The sequence below is a fragment of the Lepus europaeus genome, chromosome 12 (assembly GCF_033115175.1).
Source record: "Lepus europaeus isolate LE1 chromosome 12, mLepTim1.pri, whole genome shotgun sequence".
Taxonomy (NCBI): domain Eukaryota; kingdom Metazoa; phylum Chordata; class Mammalia; order Lagomorpha; family Leporidae; genus Lepus; species Lepus europaeus.
In genome coordinates, this window is record NC_084838.1 from 41,686,018 (window position 1) to 41,709,335 (window position 23,318).

A 23,318-nucleotide genomic window follows, 5' to 3' on the forward strand; every position below is an offset into this window, starting at 1 on the left:
TCGGAAGGAGAGCAGAACTCTGCTACGAGGAAATCAAAGCTCAAGGCGGGAGAGCAGGTGGTGGGCAAACCCCTGGAGGCTGTCTGAGTCCCTGAGCCAAGTGAGGTGCAGACCAGGGCCCTTTGGAAACCTGCAAGCAAGACAGCCATACAGTTGTGGGTCACCTTGGAAGAATGCTAGAGGATGTGAGAGAGAACAGGTAAATGTCAGGTCACTTCAGTCCAGCAACTATTTGTTCAAGAAAAGTCCTGAGGTCAAGAAACACTTACCTGGTGCCAGTGAGCACGTGCTGATCGCAAGATCCAAGGAGCCCGTTGTTAAGAGAGCCAGGGCAGTGGCACCTGGAAGAGGAAGCCACCGTCCCCAGGAGCCAGCAGGGAGGGCTTTGCACAGGCTGTTACAGCTATGTCTCCTTTCCCTCCTGGCTGTTACTGTCCCAGTGGAGGAGTGACGCCCTGTAAGCACGATGTTCTCGGGTTCTGTTCAGCAAGGCCTCTGATGGCCTCCCACAGGTCTGCCTGTGCAGAGGATGGTGGACAGCTGCAGGCGTGGCCTGTAGTTAGACCAGACCACATGCTTGATAATAAAGAGAGGAAAAGATAGCGATAGTGCTGAGGTGAGTTTTTTTTTTTTTTTTCCTTTAAGGTTTTTTTTTACTTATTTGAAAGGCAGAGTGACAGAGAGAGACAGAGTGCTTTCATTAGCTGATTCACTTCCCACGTGGCTGCAATGGCCGGGGCTGGGCCAGGCTGAAGCCAGGAGCTTGAAACTCCATCCAGGTTTCCTACATGGTGTCAGGGGCCCCAGCACTAGGGCTGTCATCACTGTGGCGCAGTAGCAGGGAGCTGTCTCAGAAGCAGAGCAGCCAGGACTCGAATCAGCACTCTGCTACAAGATACCGGGATGCTGCTGGTGTTTCGTGTTCCGGCTTAACCACAGTGTCATGACACTGGCCACTGTGTGTGTTTTGTTTTGTTTTCAATTTGTGAGAATGAGAGACAGACAGTGATCTTCCATCCACTCGTTTACTTCTCAATTGCCCTCAGCACCCAGAGCTGGGCCAGGCTGAAGTCAAGAGTCTGGAACTCAGTCCGGGTTCTCCCACCTGGGTGGCAGGGATGCATCCCATTGGGCCCCCACCTACTGCTTCCCAGAGTGTGCATGAGCAGGCAGCTGGACTTAGAAGTGGAGGAGCCGGGACTCAAACCAGACACTCTGATTTGGAATTGTAGGTATCCCAAGTGGAGTCTTAAACCTGTAGGCCAAGTGCCCACCCCCAGTGCTGAGTTTGTGAATTCAAGCGCCTTAGATAAGAAAAGAGGGGAAGATGCTACATCATATTTTAGGTGAATGTGAGACTTTCTATTTCAGTTATGAAATCAAAACAAGGATTAGACCAGCAAAACGTAGCCATCACCTTAAGTTCCTGTAACACGATTTGTATAACTGTTCCCCAGGCCTCAAACAGCAGATGCCGGAGGGTCCTGCACCAGCTCCGTGCTCCGCTGGGCTGGCTGGCACCGGGCATGGCCCACTCTGGGAGCTGCTGGAGACAGTGCTTCTCCCCAGGTGTGCTTTCCAAAATGGAGCCTCCCAGGGGTTCATGGAAAATACATGTTACGAAAAACCACACATGGGCTTCCAAATTGTCTTGCACCAAAATGAACTCGTGTTTGGGATTCTATTGTCCACACACTTTTTGAAGTAGCCTTACCCATGTTGGGGGGCACAAGGTTAACCCACGTGAGTCAGCACTCGTCCCTATAGAGCCTTCGGTACCCCGGTGTATGCTGGGACCTCCACGAGTGTTTCCTGAGCTCGTCTAACCAGAGGACTCTCTTCCAAGAGTTGTCTCAAGTGATGAGCATGTTGTGAGTCACACTTTGGGGAAATCAGGCCTCCAGTAACACTTCCTCCCTTGTACTTCCTAGGATACAGGAAATTTCCCACCTTCCTTCTCTGGACTTTTCCCACTTGCAGTTTAGCCTCAGATATTTTTATTTTTAGTGTTTTAAATATGTAAACATCTTTTTTCTCTAGTCTTGTCAGTATCAGCTTTTCTCCCCCCCCCATGGGTATGCATGGTGTCTCATCATTTTTTTTTCCTTCTCTTCTAAATGTTAACTTTATTTTTTAAAGATTTATTTATTTATTTGAAAGACAAGAGTTACACAGAGAGAGAAGGAGAGGCAGAGAGAGAGAGGTCTTCCATCTGCTGGTTCACTCCCCATTTGGCTGCAATGGCCAGAGCTGCGCCGATCCAAAGCTAGGAGCCAGGAGCTTCCTCCAAGTCTCCTGCGTGGGTGCAGGGACCCAAGGACTTGGACCATCTTCTACTGCCTTCCTAGGCCATAGCAGAGAGCTGGATCAGAAGTGGAACAGCTGGATCTCAAACCGGTGCCCATATGTGATACCGGCACTGCAGGCAGCGGCTTTACCCACTACACCACAGCACCGGCCCCCAAATGTTAACTTTCTACCTTTCTTTTTTAATATTTATTGGCCGGCGCCACGGCTCACTAGGTTAATCCTCTGCCTGCGGCGCCGGTACCCTGGGTTCTAGTCCCGGTCGGGGCGCCGGATTCTGTTCCAGTTGCTCTCTCTGCTGTGGCCCGGGAGTGCAGTGGAGGATGGCCCAAGTGCTTGGGCCCTGCACCTGCATGGGAAACCAGGAGAGGCACCTGGCTCCGGCGCGGCACCGGAGCATCAGCTGTGGTGGCCATTAAGGGAGTGAACCAACGGAAGGAAGACCTTTCTCTCTGTCTCTCTCTCACTGTCTATAACTCTCTCTCTCTCTCTCACTGTCTCTGCCTGTCAAAAAAAAAAAAAAAATGTGGGGCAGCTGGGATTCAAACCAGCACTCATAAGGAATTGCTGGCATCCTAGGCGCTGCTTTAACCTGCTGTGCCCTGCTGCTGGTCCCTAACTTTGTGTCTTAGGGAGAATCTTTTTCTTTTCCTCCTCTCCCCCAGCTAATCCTGTCCCTTGATCCAACTATACCCTGATGATCTTTTTGAGAAAATATGATTGGAGTCTAGATAGCCAAGTCAAGAAGAAACTTGGAGGGTGCCCTCCCTTTCCGGCAAAGAATATTCTCTGGTACATCAGACAGTAGCAGTAGGAAGCCTGAACATGGGAGAGAAGGCGATCCCTGTCTGGAGCACGCCGTGTTTACAAATCAGGAGCTTTCTGTGTTCGCTGTTTTATGGTTATATTCCATAGGAAAGGAAGAAAAGGATTTTGTAGAACTTGGCTTTGGCTGTGGTGCACTATTTGTTGAGCAAATAAAGTGTATTGGCTATTCAGCTTCATCAGAGCCTCTCGGCTTCTCCCTGCTGGCGGTCTGACTCTGCGTGAGGTCAGCAGAGACAGTGTTTAAGGCAAGGCCCGAACAGCCTTTGGAACATCCAGCCCAGGGCCTGCAGATAGGTGCTTCCGAGTGGAGCTGCTTCTGCCCCCTTGAAAGCTGTGTGTCTGCCGGCCTCCCTGGCGATGTTCCAAGGGGAGTGGACCATGGCCCGTCCCCATCTCTATCTCCTTAGCTCTTCTTTCCATCTTGGCTAGGGTTTCCCCAGACCCCTGAGGCCAGACAGCGTGGAAACTTCTACTCCACATCCCAGGTGAGGAAGCCCAGACTCCGACAGCCACAGCAGTGGGTTCGTGGGAAGTCACACACCGGGCTGCTGCTCGTTCCCCAGTGCCTGCCTCGAGATCAGGGGGACCCCCCCCTCCTGGCCTTTCAGGCGCTCCCCCCAGTGTTCCTCAGCCCCTGGGGCGACCTGCAGGCTGGGGGCTCAGTCCTGGCTCTGCTGCTTCCCAGTCTACGCCCTGGGCAGGCTGCAGAAGCTCAGGCCTCAGTTTCACCTTGCGGGAGGGGAAGGAGTTAGTGTGTCCCTCGCAGGGGAGTCTGAGCTGTTCCTCTGTACCCTGCGGCTCCTCCCGCCAGGACAGCTTTCCTGGCTCACTGCCGTGATGAGAGATTATTTATGCTGTCCTTGCCCCTGCCTGCGGCGTGGGGATGCTTCCGCCCATTTGTTGTGGCCTCTGTGGGGTCAGAGGGTAACAGTGCTGTGAGTGGGGACAGAATCTCAGGGGACCCGGGAACCGGGTCGCTTCCAGGAGTGAACTCCCTTTCCCAGGTTTCTGTGGCTCCTCCTCCAGTCCCCAGCCACCCCCCTTCGGCATAGGCCCCTCCAGTCCCCTTAACAACTCGTGTCTCAAAATAGGTGAGAGTAGTGGCTGGGAGCAGCTTTGCCACTTGAGCTGGAGTAGCAGGTGTTACGCCTCAGGGTCAAGTGTGTGTGAGGACGCCCTGAGGGTTCCGGCACACCCTGCTCTTGGAGGGGATGCCTGCCATGGTGTGGAGGTGCCCTTCGTGGAGACACCGCAGCCAGCAGTGGGTGGACACTCGCCGCACCCCCCCCACACTGTGGAGCCAGGCAAGGCGAAGGGAAGGCAAGGTGCCACCTGGCAGCGCTAGCCCTGGGTGAAGCAACAAAGCGCTCTTGTGGGATTACCCATCAAAAAATGGACGTGGCAGCTGAGGAATGCAGGCCCAGCTGACGCCCTCGGCTCCAGAGCTGGGCCCAGCGCTTGGCTCTCCAACTCCACGTGTGTATCTTTGGGTGCCTCTGGGCCTTTCTGGTTCTGGCCACCTCCCTCCCTCCCTGTAAAGCCTTCCGTGTGTCCCATGGGCAGGAGTCTAGATGGTCAGAAGCCCTGAACTGGACGTGCAAGTCTGTGTGCTCTCTGGCCTTGGCCTTCCTCCAGCCACTGTCTCCTCCTCCCTCTTCACACCCTTCATGCCACAGCCACGCTGGACTCCCCACCCCACCCGACACCTCTGCTCTCCCCGCCTGTGCCCTTGCCTATGCTGTGTCCTCCCTCTGCCCTGCTGCGCTCTTTCTCTCTCTCTCCCCCTCTCCCTCTCCCTCTCTCTCTCTAGCCCCTTAAGCCCAGCGCGCTCACACCACATTAGCTCTGTGAAGCCCCTGGAATAGGGCTGACCCCCCACCACCAGGCCACTTGGTGCCTGCTAGCAGGCAATGATTATCTGGCGACCCCGCCCCAGAGCCCCAACTCCCTTCGGCTCCCTCCCCATGCAGCTCTGCGTAGTCCCGTACCCAGCAGTCAGGGCTGGCACCCAGAGCTTTTCCCCGTGACCCCTGCCCACTCACTCACACCCACTCTGAGGACCCCTTGTTCCCACCCTTTGGCCAGGTCAGCACCTCTTGCAGGTGCAGCCATTCCCCAAAAGCTTCCTGCTCGTTGCTGGCTATGACAACAGTCTTCCCAGGGACCTCCCTTGGCCAGAAAATGCAGAGAACCTGCCTTCGCCCTGTGGTTGTGTGAGTGGTCTAGGATCCTGGGTGGTCTTTTGGACCCACGCACCCTTGATTCCATCTTTGCATTTTGACCTCCCCAACCCCCAGCGAGGCAAATGGGGTCTGCTCATTGCTCCTGTTGAGGGCAGGCCGCAAAGGTAAGTGGGTGACAAGCAGGCAGCAGCACCGGGCTCTGGACAGGGGCCAGCCAGGCCTAAAGAACACCCCCACATTGCCAGGGTCCCTCCCAGAGCACCCCAGGCCCTCTTGTCAACAGGGTGAGTCCCGGGAGGAGGGGTTGGGGTTGGCAAGTTGGCAGCGGTGGCCTCAGAACCCACCGGAAGCCTTGCCCAGTTACACTATGGGCAGAGCCCGACTGAGAGGCTGGGGGAGGACCCAGCTCGCTGCCCAGCGGTCTTGCCTGTCTGCAGTGTTTTCCTCTTTCTTTTCATCTGTGCCCTGTTTAGTTTAGGGTGCTAAGACGGTCCCCCCAGGCTGCGTGTGGGTTTGTCCTGAGATGGTCCTCACGCCCCAGCAGCTGCTCCAGGCCGCTGCTTCCTCCATGAGGTCAAGATCAGTTGGGGTGAAGCAGACTTGCAGGTCCATCCATTAGCCCGTGGCCACCACTGCTTTGGTTTCTGTGCTGGGTGTCTCCGATCGCCACCCCCTGTCGCGGCCCTCCGTTTCCTCCCTGAGCGGTCGACACCCACATGGATGTGTGCAGGAATAGGGCTCGGGACAGGCGGGGCACCATCCCTTGGGCACCTGAGCCTTCTGGAGCCTGCCAGGAGGCGGGGTGGGCGTGGGAAGGCGGGGGAGGGCCCGTGGGCACCAGCGTTTGAGTGCTGCTCCTCTGCCGTGTCTCCCGCTGCCTGTGTGTGTCCCTGGCCGTCCTCCTGGAATAAGTGTGGAAGCTCCTACTTCCGTCACCGTCCAGGGCTCATGTGGTCGCTGTGTTGCCTCCCTGGACGGTGCTCCCGGAAGCACTGTTTGCTCCTCTCCCCCTCGCCGTGGTGACACAGTTTCCTAGCCTGGGAACGAGGGGCCAGAAGCGGCCCCGTCCTTGGCAGCCTGGGCCTTTGCTCTCGCTTCCTCTCCCTTCCATCCACCCTTCTTTCTTTGTTTCTTCTCTCTTTTTTTTTTTCCTTCCCTTCTAGTGGGGGCCTTTTGCCTTTCCTTGTTAATCCTGTTTGTAGCAAAGCGAGCTGGAGGAGGAGTCCCTGTCTGGTCTGCTTCTTACTCTCCACCTACCTTCTCTTCTGTACTCTCCGCCTCCTCTAAGGAAAGAGGGAGAGAGGAACGCCGCCCTAGCCGCTGCTGCCACTGCCGTCGCCGCCACCGCCGCCGCCTCTGCCACCCCGGTAATGTCCATACACCCCCAAATCAGGGGAAGCTGTGTCCACAAAGCATGAGTGTCCCGTGCTCGGGCCCCAGGGTCTCCCGGCACGGTCGGGGCCTCTGTGGGCTTGCTGGGAGCCAGCCCCTTGGCACATGTCCCGGAGACTTTGCCTGCTTTGAACGAAAGCCCATTCGAGCTCTACTGTGGATGTACAAACTTTTCTATCCTGCATTTTTCTTAAATTTCATTTCATCAGCATCTTCCGTGTTGTTTCATAGTCTTCATGTTCATGACTTTCCATGCCTTCATAGTAGTAACTGGTCATTGAGTTGTACCATTATTAACTTAGCCCTTCCTCTGTTAGGTGTTTAGACAGTTTCTACTTTTTCACTAGTGTAAATCATAACATCGTGAGCATTTTCGAGTCTGAAGCTTACTCTGTGTTGGCTGCTTCCGTGTTTCCCCAGGTTAGATGTTCAGATGCAGGATTATGGGTTCAGAGATGGCTTACACATTTTTATTATTCTTAATACAAATGACTCAGTTGCTATGTGAAAGAGAAGACATTATTTTCCTCTGGTTTGTATTTTCTTTTTAAAGATTGTTTTGGAAGAGGAGAGAGAGATAAGAGGGATCTTCCATCCTCTGGTTCACTCCCTAGATGGCTGCAATGACCAGTGCTGGGCCAGGCCAGAGCCAGGAGCTTCCTCTGGGTCTCCCACGTGGGTGGCAGGGACCTAAACACTTGGACCTTCTTCCGCTGCTTTTCCCAGACCATGAGCAGGGAGCTAGATCAGAAGTGGTGCAGCCAGGACACAAACTGGCTATGCCATGATGCGGGGCCCTGTGATTTGTGTCGTAGGCATCCTGGGAGAGCTTGGTGCCACCCCTTATGTATTCTGCTGAAAGCCCTGTCAGTGCCCTGGGCCAGGGAGGGGGCGGCCATGGTGCTCTGGCTGCTGTGGCACTGGGCCTGAACACTGCTCTGGGCCCTTTCACCCAGAGCCCCTGCTGGGCTGTTCTGTGAACTCTGTACTCACTGAGGGCTGTTTTGTGAGCTCTGTGCTCACTGACGGCAACTCCGCAGCCTCTGACCTCTCTCCACTACCTCTGACCCGTATAATGGGGTCAAGGACGTGCTGCTCCTGGGAGCCGTGGCTTTGGCTGACTGAGCACCACCCCCGCAGCCTGCTCCTAGACACTGAAAGGCCCATTTCTTTGACGCACTGGGTGAAGGGCTTTGTCCAGGGCCTTGTCTAAACCCAAGGCCACCATGTTATCATGGTTAAAAACCAGAACCCAGTCACTGTGAACTCATAGGTGAGTAGATAGTAGCCCTGCACAAATCCAGCATTTGTGTAATCCCAGACTCCTCCCGGCGCTCTCTGGGTATCTGCTGTTCCCAGATGTACACCGAGACCCGCGCTTCCTCTGCCCTCGGTCTGTCATCGCCTTCCTGTCACCCACCTGGCCCGTTTCCTTCCCCTTGGTGTCTGAGCCAGCACATAAAGGCACGCAGTGGGCGTTTCAGCCAACATTACCACAGCTGCAGGCCTGTCTCTGGGTCTGTGCTGTTGTGGGTGTTGTCTAGGGCTAACGATAGGCTTAGAGGTGGGGCGTGGCTTGGTGATGGGCCAGAGGTGTGTGTGTGTGTGTGCGTGCACAGCACTGCCCCTCCCATCACCCAACATAGAAATCCGCATTTATTCTGAGTCATAGCTGATGTGTCCAGACCTCATTGCTGCTTTGTCTTCTGGTTGGAGAGAGTCCAGGTGTGGCCAGTCCCCAAGCTGCTGAGGTCTGAAAGTATGTCTGCTGTTGACTACACAGGGGACGCACCTCCAGAGAAAGCTGGGGGGTGGGCCCTGGAGGGCCGAGCCTTCGTGCAGGTGGCCATCTGTCCCCTGTAGCCCCCTCTCGTGCCTGCCTTAACCCCAGTGAGGACTTCCTTCGCGATTGAACCAGACTGGTACTTGTCTGACCCCCATGCCTCCCTGGCAAGGGTTTGTGAGTGCAGTGCACAGACCCAGGGAGCAGGTGAGCTGTTGAAAGAGGAAGCGGAGCCTCTGCCTTGGAACCCCGGAGAGACACCTTGTCTGCACCTAACTAAGCCCGTGTCCCTCACAAGGTGGCACAACAGCTTCCTAGCTGGCCTCCCTGCCTTCACTCAGGCTGGGGCACAAATCCGTCCTTGACATGCAAAGTTTAAGGCTCCCTGTGGCCTGAATAAAAGATTAAGTATCTTAGCGAGCGCCCCCCTGCCTCCCCCCTGTGACGTGACTTGACCCACCTCTCAATTCAGGCCTCGTTGAGGCTTCTGAAGACATATAGGGACTGTCTCCCTGGAACAGGGCACCCAGGTATGCTGGCTATCATATAAGCCAAAGAAGCCCCGGGAGTATCAGATGCTTAAAGAGGTGCTCCTCGGATCTCCTCCCATCTGCTCACCGTCTGGACCCCCACGGAAGAGAGCAGGGCTCTGTGGTGCCTTCCCTGAGCTCTTCCTGGCTAACCCACGTCTGTCTGGACAGCTGGACAGACTTGTCACACACTACCGTCCTCTGTTTCGGTCCCAAAGAGAATCATTTACAAACCCTCGTTTATCAGGGGCCACTGTGTGTTCACCAAGCCCATCGAGTTCCCTTCAGAATTGTCCACAGCCCAGTTCTCCACCTCCCCTGCAGACACAGGTGCATAAGCTCTGGAGAATCGTGGGCCAGCGCGCAGCACTCCGGTGTCGCCCTGCCTTTTGCACGGTAGTGAGTCCCGCGTGCCTCGCTTGTGTTTCATGGTCGCCAGTTTTTTCCTGTGAACCTTCGGAGGCCAGAGGGGATGCTGCCTTTGCCTGCTCTCCACTCAGAGTCCTGGCCCTTCCCCCAGTGTCCTCTGCTCACAGCCTTTACACACACGCTGAGCCTGCAGTGCCTTTTCCTCCTGGAGAGCGGCCCCTCCGCCGCCGCGGGTCTGCATGGTCTGATCCTCCCTATTCTCTCTGGTCCCCTTCTTGCGATGGGCTCGGTGCATCTCCCTCTAAGAGCAGCCAGTTGCTCTGGAAGGCAGGGATAACGCTCACTCTTGTCTACCAAGATGAAGCTCACACCGGAAAGTGGGATCTTCCAAGGGGACCCTGCTCCTGGTGGGCCTCTCTGAACTGAAGACCCTGCTGGCTCCCTGCTGCTGCGGGAGGCTCTGATCGTGTGAACCACAGGCTAACTTGCTGGAGCCTTAATCCTTTTAAGAAACGCCCGCCTCCGTCAGAGAAGCAGGATTTAGGGGAGGAATTTGGAAGCTGATTGGAAAGGTCACACGCAGACCTCGAGAAGAGCGGGTCCCCAGCGTGGCTCCCTGGGAGACACCGGGAAGGCTCTGACTGTCCGAGAAGGGTGAGGGAGCCAACTCCCGGAATAGCGGTGGCCTCCGACCTCAGCCGCTCACTGATATCTCTGCACGTGTCCTCTCACTTCCTACAAAGCACCTGTCATCCCCGTGACACCAGATGAGCAAAGTGAGGCCTGGAAGTGTGATTTGCCGAGCGCCACGTCGCTGGTGCACCAGGAGCCTGGCCGTCGGTGTCACAGGCCTGGCCTGAGCGGCTGGAGTAGCAGATGCACTGGTGGAGCAGTGAGGAGGGCAGGGTGAGGGCTGGGAGTCTTCCCTCCCGCCGGGGAGGGTGAGCACCTGTTCATGGGGGGGGGGGGGGGGGCGCGGGATGGGGAGTTGCCTGTCTTACCAAGAAAGCTGAGTACCAGGAGCACCCAGAGCTTGCTGCATTTCACCAAAAGAAGCCTAGAAAATGCATCGTTTCTCTCTAATCCCAGGGGAAGAAGAAGATAACACTTTCCCTGTCTCCCATTTTGCCTGTCTGGTGTCCCCAGAGGCCTGCTGGGTAACAACTCTCACCAGAGTGGACCACGTGGCTCCCTCTCCCTGGAGCACCGCATGAGGCCAGGCTGGGAGGAGCAGGGGGCACGTGTGCACTCCTCGGATCTAAGGCCAGACACCAGGGCGCCATACTGCGTTGCAGGGGCTGCTGCGGCACTGGGGGGACGTCCAAGTCTGCGTCTCGGAAGAGGGGTGGAAGCAGATTTGCTTCTTGGACTTCGCCATTGTTCACGAGCATCAGCCTCAGAAGTGGCCGTTCATGGTTCCAGATTTCCAGTTCCCGGGAAGGGAAAATCGTTTAGCTCGATCTCAGCCATTCATCTGCTTAGAGCAAACAATCGTGGCCAGCGGGAGCCCCTTGTCCCAGTTAGGAGGGAGCGTTCAAGGGGAAGGAGCGTTGTCGTGAGCTGGGAGGCCACGCTCTGGGGTTCCTTATGCCGATGTCAAGCTCTCCTGGGACGCCTACCGAAAGCGTTCAGTAGAGCTCTGTTTGGAAAATGTCGGTCTGTGTCGGCGCGAGGAGGGTTCCCAGCTTGTCAAGATGATGATGTGAAACCAGCTTTCCTGGGCTAGGCAACTGATGCCCCCGATGAACGTTAGCGTATGTGGTAGTGCTAACAACCAGTCATTCCAACAACTCCATGGGTTTCGCGTGAAGTTTCTAACCTTTGACCTTGTTGCCCTCCCCAGCTTCCACAGAGTGAGCTGAACAGAGTTCACCTGTGGGGCGGCCAGCGCCCAGGATGCGCCCCTGGGCACGGCCACCTCCGTCCACCACGCGTGGTTAGAGAGCTGTCCTGCAGGACGTCTGCCTGATTGATGTCCTGGCTACCCGGTGCTTGGTGCTTGTTTTTCTGTAAGTGCTTCACTGCCCCGCGGCCCGGCAGCTGCGGTGTGCGTGCACTCTGGACTCAAGACAGGAGTATGGTGTGGTGCCCATGTCCAGGCTGTCTCCAGCATGTGGGGAGAGGCTCTGTGCACCCTGCTTTGGAGATGGTGCACCCCTTGGAAGCCCCGTGGGCCGCTTTCCCCCAGTCCTGAGGGCTCTGACGTCCTTGGTCCTGGGAGAATATGGGAAGAGCACCAAGCAGAGGCTGCACAGTCTGTGTTGGCCCTTAGCGTCCTTGTGCTGGTGTTGGGAGGACTCGCGGCAGAAGGAGAGAACTGAGCGGGAGGGGCGGGGCGCCTGTGCTGGGCGTGTCCTTGCCGAGTTGAGACTGAGGAGCTGGTGAAAGCAGACAGTGTCAGAACCCTGGTTGGAGCTTACCAGAAGGAATGGCCATGTGCTGCTGTATGTTGAAACCCATCCATCCGTTAGTCCATTCGTTCATTCATTCATCCACTCACTCATTCATTCATCTAGTCCTTCAGCAGCTATTCGGTTGAGCTCTTACCCTAGGACAAGCAGTGCTCGAGGCACAGAGTGGGTAAAAACAGAAGCCCAATTTTCATTGAGTTTACATTCGAATAGGGGAGGCTGAAAAATCAATGAGATAATTAAATAAAATGTGAAGTGCTTTTGCACCTGCAGGCCTAGGCTTCTGCCTCTCCCGTACACCCTGTTTTGTATCACACACGCGTGGTGAGCACCGTGAAAGCAGAGATTGAATTGGGTTCACCACATTTCCCTGGTGCCCAGTTTAGCGCCATGCGGGCACTAAGCCAGAGTCAGCCATATACAGAGGGCAGAAGGGAGTGTCCCACGGGCACCCAGCTGTCACGGGCGAGTCTATTTATAGTATATAGGTCTATATAACAAAGTGACGCATGTGTTTAAATGCCTGAACACCTTTCTGCTAGGACTTCCTTATGTGCTTTTTAACAGCTGTAGTCCATTGTGTGGCTGGGCCATGACTTCTTAACCAGCTCCCCAGCGACGCTCCTGTCCCTGTCCTGTCAACTTCGGCTTTGGCGAGCCGTGTCGTTCACAGTGATTTGTGCACATGCGAGGCTTTCTGCAGGATGAACTCCTGGCGGTGGGACCGCCAGCTGGGCATTGATGCGTCACCTAAGACAGACTGGTGACCACGTGCAGAGGGCGAGTCGTTGGTCCCGTGAGTGTTCTGCCTGGGGCCTTCACGTGTCGTGATGTGGCTTTTCCCTTTGTTTCTGCGCCAGGCTGGAGACTCCATGTTCAATCGCGCCAAGCTCCTCAACATTGGCTTTCAGGAGGCCTTGAAGGACTATGACTACAACTGCTTCGTGTTCAGTGACGTGGACCTCATTCCCATGGACGACCATAACGCCTACCGGTGCTTCTCCCAGCCACGGCACATTTCCGTTGCCATGGATAAGTTTGGGTTTAGGTAAGAGATATGCAGCCAAAGTCGGTGCCCTACGTGTTTCTCTGTCTCTGGTTCGTCGTGGTCGTGAGGCTTCAGGGAACAGGGCTCCTCTGAGAAATGGTGCCTTTGAAGTCAGAAGCAGTTACTGTTTGAGAAGGGAGGAGGCATCTGGAGATGCCCGAGAACAGTTTGAACGTCGGGGAGGGCTCTCATGTTTCAGCTCCAAAGAGATGTTACATTTCTTCACTGTCTTCCCTCCGCCGCCCCACTCGGTCTGGGAAGCCAGTTGGAATGCTCAAGCTCCGATACCACAGCATACGTGCCTCGGGACTTTTAAGAAGGAACATCAGTTCCAGCCGAGCCTTCGACACCAAAATGCTCGTAGCGAAAGGCGGCTGGCACCTGTCTCCAGGGGTCAGGGAATAATCCAGAGCGTATGGTCTTGGGTGGAAAAATGGTCTGGAAGTCCCTTGCTTTTACGCTAAAAAATAAGCAAGTAGATAAATTTGTATTTTTGTTCCATCATATGTCCATGTTTGTGTTAACGTAAAATCAATTTAAATTGTCTGTCAGTCGAATAGCATAACGTTTCCCTTCCTTGCTTCAGGTAAATCCGGGGCTGCAGGAAGCTGAGCGGCAGGCGGGGACTCCGAGTGCTAGGCAGCCTGGTTTAGGCCTAGTTCCATGCCTCAGTTGGCCTTTTTTTTTTTTTGACAGAGTTAGACAGTGAGAGAGAGAGACAGAGAAAAGTCTTCCTTCCATTAATTCACTCCCCACATGGCTGCTACTGCCGGGGAAGCGCCGATCCGAAGCCAGGAGCCAGGTGCTTCTCCTGGTCTCCCATGTGGGTGCAGGGCCCAAGGACCTGGGCCATCCTCCACTGCCCTCCCGGGCCACAGCAGAGAGCTGGACTGGAAGAGGAGCAACCTGGACTAGAACCCAGCACACCCATATGGGATGCCGGCACTGGAGGCGGAGGATTAACCAAGTGAGCCATGGCGCTGGCCTCTCCTGTTGTTTAGACATAGCTTTTTGTTCCTCTAGTCGCTGAGAGAGGCGAATGGAGAACCGTGGGATGAGTTTCCTCCAGATCAAAGGTGTTCAGACCCTAGACTTTCTGGCTTAAAGAGAGAGAGCCAGTTAGGTCTGGGGGATGGGGCAGGTACTTTCCTTTGAAGCAGCTAAGAATCCGTTTGCTTAAAAACACTGATTATCAGGCCAGCGCCGTGGCTCAATAGGCTAATCCTCCGCCTTGCGGCGCTGGCACACCGGGTTCTAGTCCCAGTCGGGGCGCCAGATTCTGTCCTGGTTGCCCCTCTTCCAGGCCAGCTCTCTGCTGTGGCCAGGGAGTGCAGTGGAGGATGGTCCAAGTGCTTGGGCCCTGCACCCCCTGGGAGACCAGGAGAAGCACCTGGCTCCTGCCTTCGGTTCAGCGAGCCAGCCGTGGCGGCCATTGGAGTGTGAACCAATGGCAAAGGAAGACCTTTCTCTCTGTCTCTTTCTCTCTCACTGTCCGCTCTGCCTGTCAAAGAAAAAAAAACAAAAACAAAACAAAAAAAAAAAAAAAAACAACCTTTGTTGGTCTGGCTACCTCTGGCTGAAAACCTCAGGTGTCAGGTGTGGAAAGTAGTGTGAGATCTGCCAGCAGACGGATGACTTGGCACCCGAGCGGTGACGCCTGATTGCAAATGGATTACCTTTGATCCTTTGAAGCAGGCCCCAAGGGATCTTTGCTTATGGATATTTGCATTCAGAATTCTAGAGTATGTTCTAAAAGAATAATTACATCTTCATTTTCATATGGTTTAGATGACTTCCTCCTGAAGTTAAGAGTTTTTCTTAATTTGTGTAGTGGGTTTTGGTCTCCGTGGAGTCCAGAATAAGCCCAGGTATGGTTTAGAGCTGCACTCGGGGTTGGCACAGAACTGTAGCCCTAAGAGGACCCACAGGAAGGCCTTTGCATGGCCTTTGTGGCACTTTGTAAATTTTTTTTTTAATGTTTCATTTTTTTATTTTTGCCCAGGAGTGGAGGGGAGAGAGAGATTGATTGGTTGATCTTCTGCCCACTGGTTCACTCCCCAAATACCTGCAATAGCCAGGGCTGGACCAGGCCACAGGCAAGAGCCAGGAACTCTCTCCAGGTCTCCTACATGGTTGGCAAGGGCCCAAGCACCTGAGCCATTGTGTGCTGCCCCACAGGATGCACTAGCAGGAAGCTGGACTGGAAGCAGAGGCGGGACTCGATTCCAGGCATCAGATCTGGGATGCAGGAGTGTCCCAGGCAGCTGGACCACTGTGTCAACCGCCCACCCTACGTCCTGGTTCTTCCTCTGTGTCCCTCGGGAGTCCACCGCTCATAACCACTGAAACAAAAAGCTTTAGAGGAAGGAGGGCCCAGATGCCCTCTACTTAGAAATATGTAAAAACTGACTGACCATAACACATTTTGCTAAATCAAGATAAAGTAGAAATGTCAAAGAAATGTTTATTGTGGCAGATTTTCAGAAGTGCTGCCTTGATTGTTGGGGCAGGGTTCAAGCCAGCGTGCCCTTGGAAGGCGAGAGGTAGATTGGTATGTGGGGCCAGGGGCAGCGCAGGGTTGGCATGGGGGGACCCTAAGACCGCCTGGAATTCCAGGACCTCTGGGTAAGGACTTTGTTTGTAGGGGCACAGCACATGGGAAGCAGACTCGTAGGCCACTGTGGGAGACCCGGGCTTACACCCACTTTGTCACCAGCTGGTTTTCCTGATAAACACAGAAGTAGCACTGTATTCTTGGAAAGAGGAAGGCTCCACTTTCTACTATCAGTGTCTTCTCTGAGATATCTGAGCCTTGGTTTAAAAGAAAAAACCTGAGAAACGCCATGAAAAAGTTCCAGAGAGTGAAGAATCACTTGGAAAGCGTGTGTCCTCAGCAGGCTTCCTTTGGGAAGTCAGAACCTGCTGACCACAGGTCCTCTGTGTGTGTCTTTCCCTAGCCTACCTTATGTGCAGTATTTCGGAGGTGTCTCAGCTCTGAGTAAAGACCAGTTTCTCGCCATCAACGGATTTCCTAATAATTACTGGGGCTGGGGAGGAGAAGATGATGACATTTTTAACAGGTAAGGGTCACAGCTTCCATCCGGTCTCCCCTGCCAACCTTCACTTCCAGCATTTAAACCAGCGCTTGGTCATCCTGCATGGGTTTACCCCCGAGCAGGGGGCAGCCCCCATCCAGCCCCAGCCTACAGGTACTGAATTCCTGTAGGTACCAGGGAGAGGGGCGAGCTTTAGGAAAATGAGCCTCTGGAGTTTTGGATCAGCCTGGGAAGATGTAACCTGGGAGCCAAATGGGGGGCTGTGTTTGCTCCGACTTGCCGCGTGCCACTTTGTAGTGAAGGAACAAGCGTATGTCTTCGTCAGCATGACCTCTCCGTGTGCTTCCTTTCTGGTGTCAAACTTTCCTGGGCAGAGGCCTAACTTTTGTCACAAAGTTGTTGTGCTATATAGTTTTTGTTGTTTAAGATTGAATGATTTACTTGAAAGGCGGAGTTAGAGATCTCTGGTTCACTCCCCAAATGGTTGTAATGGCCAGGGTGGGGGCAGGCTGAAGCGAGGAGCCCAGAACTCCATCTGAGTCTCCCACTTGGGTGGCAGGGGCCCAAGCACTTGGACCATCTTCTCTGCTGCTTTCCCAGGTAAGTTAGCAGGGAGTGATTCTGGAAACAAGAGTAGTTAGAACTAAAGATTTATTTATTTATTTGAAAGAGTTACACACAGAGAGAGAGAGAGGGAGGGAGGGAGGTCTGTCTTCCATCAAATGGTTCACTTCCCAATTGGCCGCAATGGCTGGAGCTGTGCCGATCCGAAGACAGGAGCCAGGAGTTTCTTCCAGGTCTCCCATGCGGGTGCAGGGGCCCAAGGACTTGGGCCATCTTCTACTGCTTTCCCAGGCCATAGCAGAGAGCTGGATGAGAAGAGGAGCAGCTGGGACTAGAACTGGCGCCCATATGGGATGCCAGCGCTTCAGGCCAGGGCATTATCCCGCTGCGCCACAGCGATGGCCCCTGCAGTATTTGTAATATACATAGAAGAAGGTGGAGTAGTATAATGAATGCTGTGGGCCACCTGGTCCCTACAATGTCCCACCTTATTTGTGGCCCAGAGCTGTTTCTAAGGTGGACACCCTTTATGGTGTAGGCTGTCGCCGCAGGTGGTAAACCACCCTACCCCCACCCCAGTGGCATTAGAAACCACCTGCTGCTCAGGCCTCCCTGGTACAGAGGCTTGCTTCAAGCCCACCAGCCAGAGGCAGGAAGCCCTTCTCCCTCTGGAAGCCATCCTGAACTCCTCACTGAGTTTGAATCCAGAATACTTCCTGGTGTACGTTTCCTGAATTGAAATTAATTTGTTCAATTAACTAGAAGGTATCTGTCAAAATGACACTGGAGTCATTTGAGGTTTACCTTTGTGTGAAAACTTGACACAGACCCAAGTCTTAACACAGGCTTTAAGGAGAACTCGAGTTTTAAAGCACGTGGGTTCATTATCCTCTGGGGCACACAGGGCACTGTGCCACGCAAGTCCAGTGAGGGAGGGCAACCAGAGCCCGGATATAGGAGTGAGACAGAAACAAACCTGCGTCCACCGAGCCATGTCCTGGGCAAGCAGCCTGGACCAGTGTCATAGTGTGCAGGGTCCAGATGATCCCATGGAGCTGAGTGGCCAGAACAGTTCCAGAGAGGGAGGGGGCAGTGAGGACTGGAAAGCAGCAGCTGAGAAGGATGGGTGAGGCGCCTTTCTCAAGAGATAAAGTCTGTAGCTCCTCCCATGCCCCTCCTGCCCCTGTGCAGGGCTCTGGGATCAGCACTCACAGGAGCCCCAGCCCCTGCCTTGTCCAAGATCAGCCAGTCCTCCCTCTTTTGGGAGTTCCTGCTGTCCAGGCTTGCATTTTGGTCCTCACTCCTTTTCCTTGGACCATCAGAGACCCCCCTGCCATGTGCTGGCTGCCTCTTGTCCTGTTCTCTGCCCTCGGGTCTCGAACTCCCTGCCAGAGAGATTTGGGCGTGGCCAAAGCTGCTGGGAAACATGGCAGGCAGGAGGCTGCTCTGGATGCTTTAGCTTTTGCCCTCCTTTTCTGCCTCGGCCCCTGTCCCTGCCTGTCCAGACCCTTTCAGGTCTCAGAAGGGCACAGAGGGGCTGGCGCTGTGGTATAGTGGGTTAAAGCCCAGGCCTCACTGGCGCCGTGGCTCAACAGGCTAATCCTCTGCCTGGTGGCGCTGGCACACCGGGTTCTAGTCCCGGTCGGGGCGCCAGATTCTGTCCTGGTTGCCCCCTTCCAGTCCAGCTCTCTGCTGTGGCCAGGGAGTGCAGTGGAGGATGGCTCAAGTGCTTGGGCCCTGCACCCCCTGGGAGACCAGGATAAGCACCTGGCTCCTGCCTTCGCTGCAGTGCGCCGGCCGTGGCGGCCATTGGAGGGTGAACCAATGGCAAAGGAAGACCTTTCTCTCTGTTTCTCTTTCTCTCTCACTGTCCACTCTGACTGTTAAAAATAAAAAATAAATAAATAAATAAATAAATAAAAATAAAGCCCAGGCCTGCTGTGCCAACATCCCATATGAGCACTGGTTCAAGTCCTGGCTAGTCCACTTCCCATCCAGTTCTCTAATAGCCTGGGAAAGCAGTAGAAGATGACTCAAGTCCTTGGGCCCCTGCACCCATGTGGAAGACCCGGAAGAAGCTCCTGGCTTCAGATTGGCCCATCTCTAGCCGTTGAGGCCATCTGGGCAGTGAACCAGCAGATGAAAGACTGACCTCTCTCTGTAACTCTGCCTTTCAAATAAATAAAATAAATCTTAAAGGGGGGGGGGGGCATGGCTGTTGCTAGAAGCCTCTATTGCTCTCTGAGGTCCCCATGCTCGCTGTGTCATCTGCATGGTTTTTTGGTTTTTTTGTTTGTTTGGTTGGTTGGTTTTTTGTTTTTTGTTTTTTGTTTTTTTTTGGAAAGGCAGAGTTATAGAAACAGAGAGGGAGGTCTTCCATCGTTGGTTCACTCCCCAAATGGCCGCAACATTCAGGACTGAGCCAGGCTGGAGCTAGGAGCTTTATCCAGGTCTCCCACATGGGAGCAAGGACCCAAGAATTTGGGCCATCTTCTACTGCTTTCCCAGGCCGTTAGCAGGGAGATGGATCGGAAGTGAAGTAGCTGGGTCTTGAACCGGCGCCCATATTGGATGCTGCTGCCACAGGTGGAGGCTTCACTGCCTGTGCCACAGCCCGGGCCTCGCCTGCATGCTTTCTGCCTGTGCTGACTCCCAGTGCTCCAGCAGACACCAGTTCATTCTCACTCCGGCAGAGTTACTTCTTCCTCTGTGCCCGCAGCCTCACCTTGCCCCTGGCCACAGAAAGCCCGTCTCCTATGGTGGGGGGGGGGGGGGGCAGACAACCTCCAGTGTGGACACCATGAGCTGCAGACGCAGTCGTGAAAGGACGTGGAGCCGGGATGGAAGGGCCGTGTCGCTCCACGAGCAGAGCAGGGCGGGGCCCCGGGTTCCAGCCGCTGGCATCTCTGTACTCCTGACTTGTCCCTTCACTCTTTGCAGGTTAGTTTTCAAAGGCATGTCCATATCTCGCCCAAATGCTGTAGTTGGGAGGTGTCGCATGATCCGCCACTCAAGAGACAAGAAGAATGAACCCAACCCTCAGAGGTGCAGTCTATGTCCTTTTACAAGTTCTTTCCGCCTTAGCGCTGGTCGGGCGGCTGGGAGGGAAGCTCTGTGTGTGCGGCAGAGGTGGGGCCGGACAGGGGCAGGGCTTGTGTGTTGACGCCGCCCCCTTGCCCTTGTGCTCTTTCTGCAGGTTTGACCGCATCGCGCACACTAAGGAGACGATGCGCTCCGACGGTTTGAACTCACTCACCTACCAGGTGCTGGACATACAGAGAAACCCGTTGTACACCAAAATCACAGTGGACATCGGGACACCAAGCTAGCGTCGTGGCACACTAATGAGAGACCTGAAGATGGCTGGAGACCACTGCTGGGTCTCTGCCATTCTCTGCTGGGCTGGCCCCTCTTGTTTTTTTAGCCGTCTGAGTGACAGGTGCCCTGCGCTCAGCATCCAGAAGCCTCTCCAAGATGACCAGGACCAGTGGGAGATGTTCCCCCAGTGTGGCTGGACATGTGACTTCCTCGCTCTATCAGGTGTTTGTCAGTGTAGAAGCTGTCGGCCTTTCTTTTGTTTTGTTTTGGAGGGGTGAGAGAGTTTGACGGACTCATGGCGTCACCGTAGAGAGTCAGAACCTCGTGCGGCCCCAAATGCGGGGACCGTGGAGCTCATTCCCAGCCGGAGAACTGCTCGGTTGTTTGGAAATGGGTAAGAATTACTGGTGGTGTTCTTCCTACTTCGTGAAGAGTGGGTGACTGCTGCTGAAATCGATGTGCTATTTTTTGGTTGTCATTGTGTGTGTGTGTGTGTGTGTGGTTGTCACATTTTTAACGGAAAAACACAACATCTGTAGCATTTTCACTTGTCCCCTCCCCACCGCCATCCTTCAGTGGTGGGCAGCCATTACAATCCCTGTGTGTGGAGTCTCTTCTCAGCAGAATTCTAAGCCTTGGACCTTTGATCCTGCTCGTGTATGAATTCCAAGGCAACTTAGCCATCAGAGCAAAAGCCATGGCTGTTCTCAGTGGCCTATCTCCGGATGGATTTCTGAATGTAAAGACTTTTTTTTAAGTAGCAGTTTGTAGTATTTTAAAGAAAGAACAAATCGAGTTCTGCTTGTGATCTAGTGTGATTAAGTGTTGATCCAAATCTGCCTAGGCTCTTTAGCGTTAAGTCATGACAATTTATTTTTCTGAGCATGCTATGTAAACTTGAATTTCCTATGTATTTTTATTGTGGTGTTTTAAATGTGGGGATGGGATTGAACTTTTTTTTTTTTTTTAGGGGATTAAAAAAATAATTATGTTGTCGTGGCCACAAATGGGCCTCTGATGCAGCTGCAGGCCAGGTTTTTTGTGCGCAGCAAAGTCACCTTCGGGGCCCTTGACAAGCGCAAGGCCTCCCGGTCAGCACTCTCGTGCCAGACCTGGAGCAGAGAGACCTGGGAGACAGGAGCCTCTGCCTTCCCTGGCACAGCTGCCCACCTCCCCCGCCCTCCCCAGGTGGGCAGGGTGGCGGGAACCTCAGTCGCTTCTGATTGACCCCTCAAGGCCCTGGCCTCCGCCTCTGCTCTGGCTCCAGCGGGGGCCTCCCTGGGGCGCTTCCACCCCCACCCTTGGACCCCCTGCATTCCCGGTCCTCCTCCTGCCTCCCCTTTCTCGCGGGCCCTGCCTCTCTCCTTCCTCCTCCTCCCTTCGTGTTCCTTTGCCTCTCGCCCGTGGCACTCAGGGTCAAACAGACTATTCATCCTCCAGCACGAATGTGCCTTTGAATTATGATCTGGAAAGAAGTTTAGCTGAACCCACCTCCCCACCCTGTCCTGAGAACTGTGAGGGGGCCTCCCACCTCCTGCCCCCCTGTGTTTTTCGCAGGTGCTCCCACCTCGCTGTGAGCTAACCCACAGGTGCTTCACGGAAGGCCACCTCTGCCGTGAGATGGATAGGACGTCAGAGGCACTTCCTACCACTGAGCACCCGGGCCAAGGTGCCCGGGTACAGCTGCCTGCCTCCAGGGTGGCAGCCTGGACCCCCAGTCACCGCCCTGGGCCCCACTGCCCTCAGTGTGGAGGCTGAGCTGGTGCCCGGCCCCAGTCTTAACCTGTGCCTTTATTCCTTTGAGCATCTCAGATGCGAACTTTTGGTTCTGTTTCCAAAAGCCTTGGTATTGGTTAAAAATTATTTTCCACTGCAGCCGCAGCTGGGCTATGCAAAGAGTATTTCTTCTGTCAGTTCCTTGTTCCTTCATCACCGTGGTAGTAAAACTGGGAATGAGAGCGAGCTTTGGGAAATGCAAAGAGTGAAGGCCTCTCTCTCTCTGTCCCCAGACCCTGACTTTGCCAAAGTGCCTTAAAAGAAAGGGTCAGGTGCCCCAGCGGGAACTTCTGATGACTGCCTTGACCTGTAGATCTCCACCTTTTCCTTTGTGCCTGTCGATGTTCAATCATGTCCAGTATGTGGTTCGTTTTCAGAACCAAGGAGAGTTCTGCTCCTGCTGCCCTGTGTGCCAGCCTTCCAGTGCTGTCCTGGATCTCTGCTGGGCACGTTGGCCTGGGCCCGAGCGCTGCGGGCCGCGTTTGCTCACGGGGGATTGCAGGGCTGCGGGGTCAGGAAGCACGACCTTCACCGCCACGCTGTCCCTGCTGTGCCTTTTTCTCTTTCTCCCCATCCCGGTGCAAAGTGGCCTTTGGGCAAGCGCCGAGGGCAGAGGCGGCACAGGAGGGTGAAGAATATGCCGTGCTCTCTGGGCCTGGGTCTCCACCAACCTTGGGGTGGGCAGGGGGTGCGCATGGCCCAGAGGATGGTATCCATGTCCTAGAGCCTTGTTGTGCTGTGTCATTTGATTTCCCACAGATGCAATGTGTGTATTTACCATTGTAAGGCCAGGGTGGGGCGGGGGAGGGGAGGAAGGGGAGCATCTGACCTTGGTGTTCAAAACAGAATTGTATTTTTGCCTTTAAAATCCAGTAATATAACATGAATAAATGACCCTATCTTTGTAACTGTAGGTGGTTCGTGTTTTCCTCACGCAGTGGGTTAAGGCTCTCCCAGAGCCGGAGCTGCCTGCCAGGAGGATCTGAGGGAAGCAGAGATGGCCTCCCTCCAGGGGTGGGGTGTCGGGGCGCCTGGGATGAGGCGATGTCTCGCCTGGCTGTGCACCACCCAGGGACAGGGCGGGCGTCCCTGGAATCGAAGCCTCGTTTTCTACATGGTATTATTCCCTTCCTATAGAAGAGCAGGGGCTTACGAGAGTGACAGTGGCTGATCCCTCCCAGGTTCTCTCTGTCCAGTAGCCGGTGCCATTTCAAGGTAGAATTTCCCCCAGCACTTCTCAAGCCACGTTCTACTGCTTTCAACAGTTGGGGCCAGCGCAGTTCAGATGCGAGTCTCCGAGCCAGGATGGACGTTTGGCCTAGCTGGTCATACACTGTTTAGGATGTCTACTCATCCCATGTTGGGGTACCCAGGTTCAGTACCCACCTCTACTCCTGACCCCAGCTTCCTGCTAATACACACTCTGGGGAGACAGTGGTGATGGCTGAAATGATTGGGTTCCTGCCACCCGTATGGAAGGCTTGAATTTATGGCTTCCAGCTTTGGCCCAGTAAGGGCATTTTAGGGAGTAAACCAGTGGATAGGATTTCTTTCTCCTCTCCTCTCCTCTCCTCTCCTTTCTCTTCCCTCCTCCCCTCCCCTCTTATCCCTTCCCCTCCCTTCCCCACCCTTCCCCTTCTCTCCCCTCCTCTCCCTCCTCCCCCTCTCCTTCTCAGCCTCCAAAATAAATAGATAAATATTTTTTAAAAATTCTTTGCACAAGTTGCTCATAATGTAACTTAAATGGTATTAT

At 54.5% G+C, this 23,318-nt stretch overlaps 1 protein-coding gene across 1 annotated transcript in view; it reads left to right on the top strand.

Moving 5' to 3' along the window:
* The window catches only part of B4GALT1 (beta-1,4-galactosyltransferase 1), a 54,631-nt gene extending 32,052 nt beyond the window's left edge, over positions 1 to 22,579 (top strand). The window contains exons 3-6 of the mRNA XM_062208088.1: positions 12,664 to 12,851; positions 15,809 to 15,931; positions 19,412 to 19,516; positions 19,668 to 22,579. Of these exons, the coding sequence (XP_062064072.1) occupies positions 12,664 to 12,851; positions 15,809 to 15,931; positions 19,412 to 19,516; positions 19,668 to 19,800 (549 nt within the window). The 3' untranslated portion in view covers positions 19,801 to 22,579. The remainder of the gene's footprint in view (positions 1 to 12,663; positions 12,852 to 15,808; positions 15,932 to 19,411; positions 19,517 to 19,667) is intronic.
* The last annotated feature ends 739 nt before the right edge of the window (positions 22,580 to 23,318 follow it).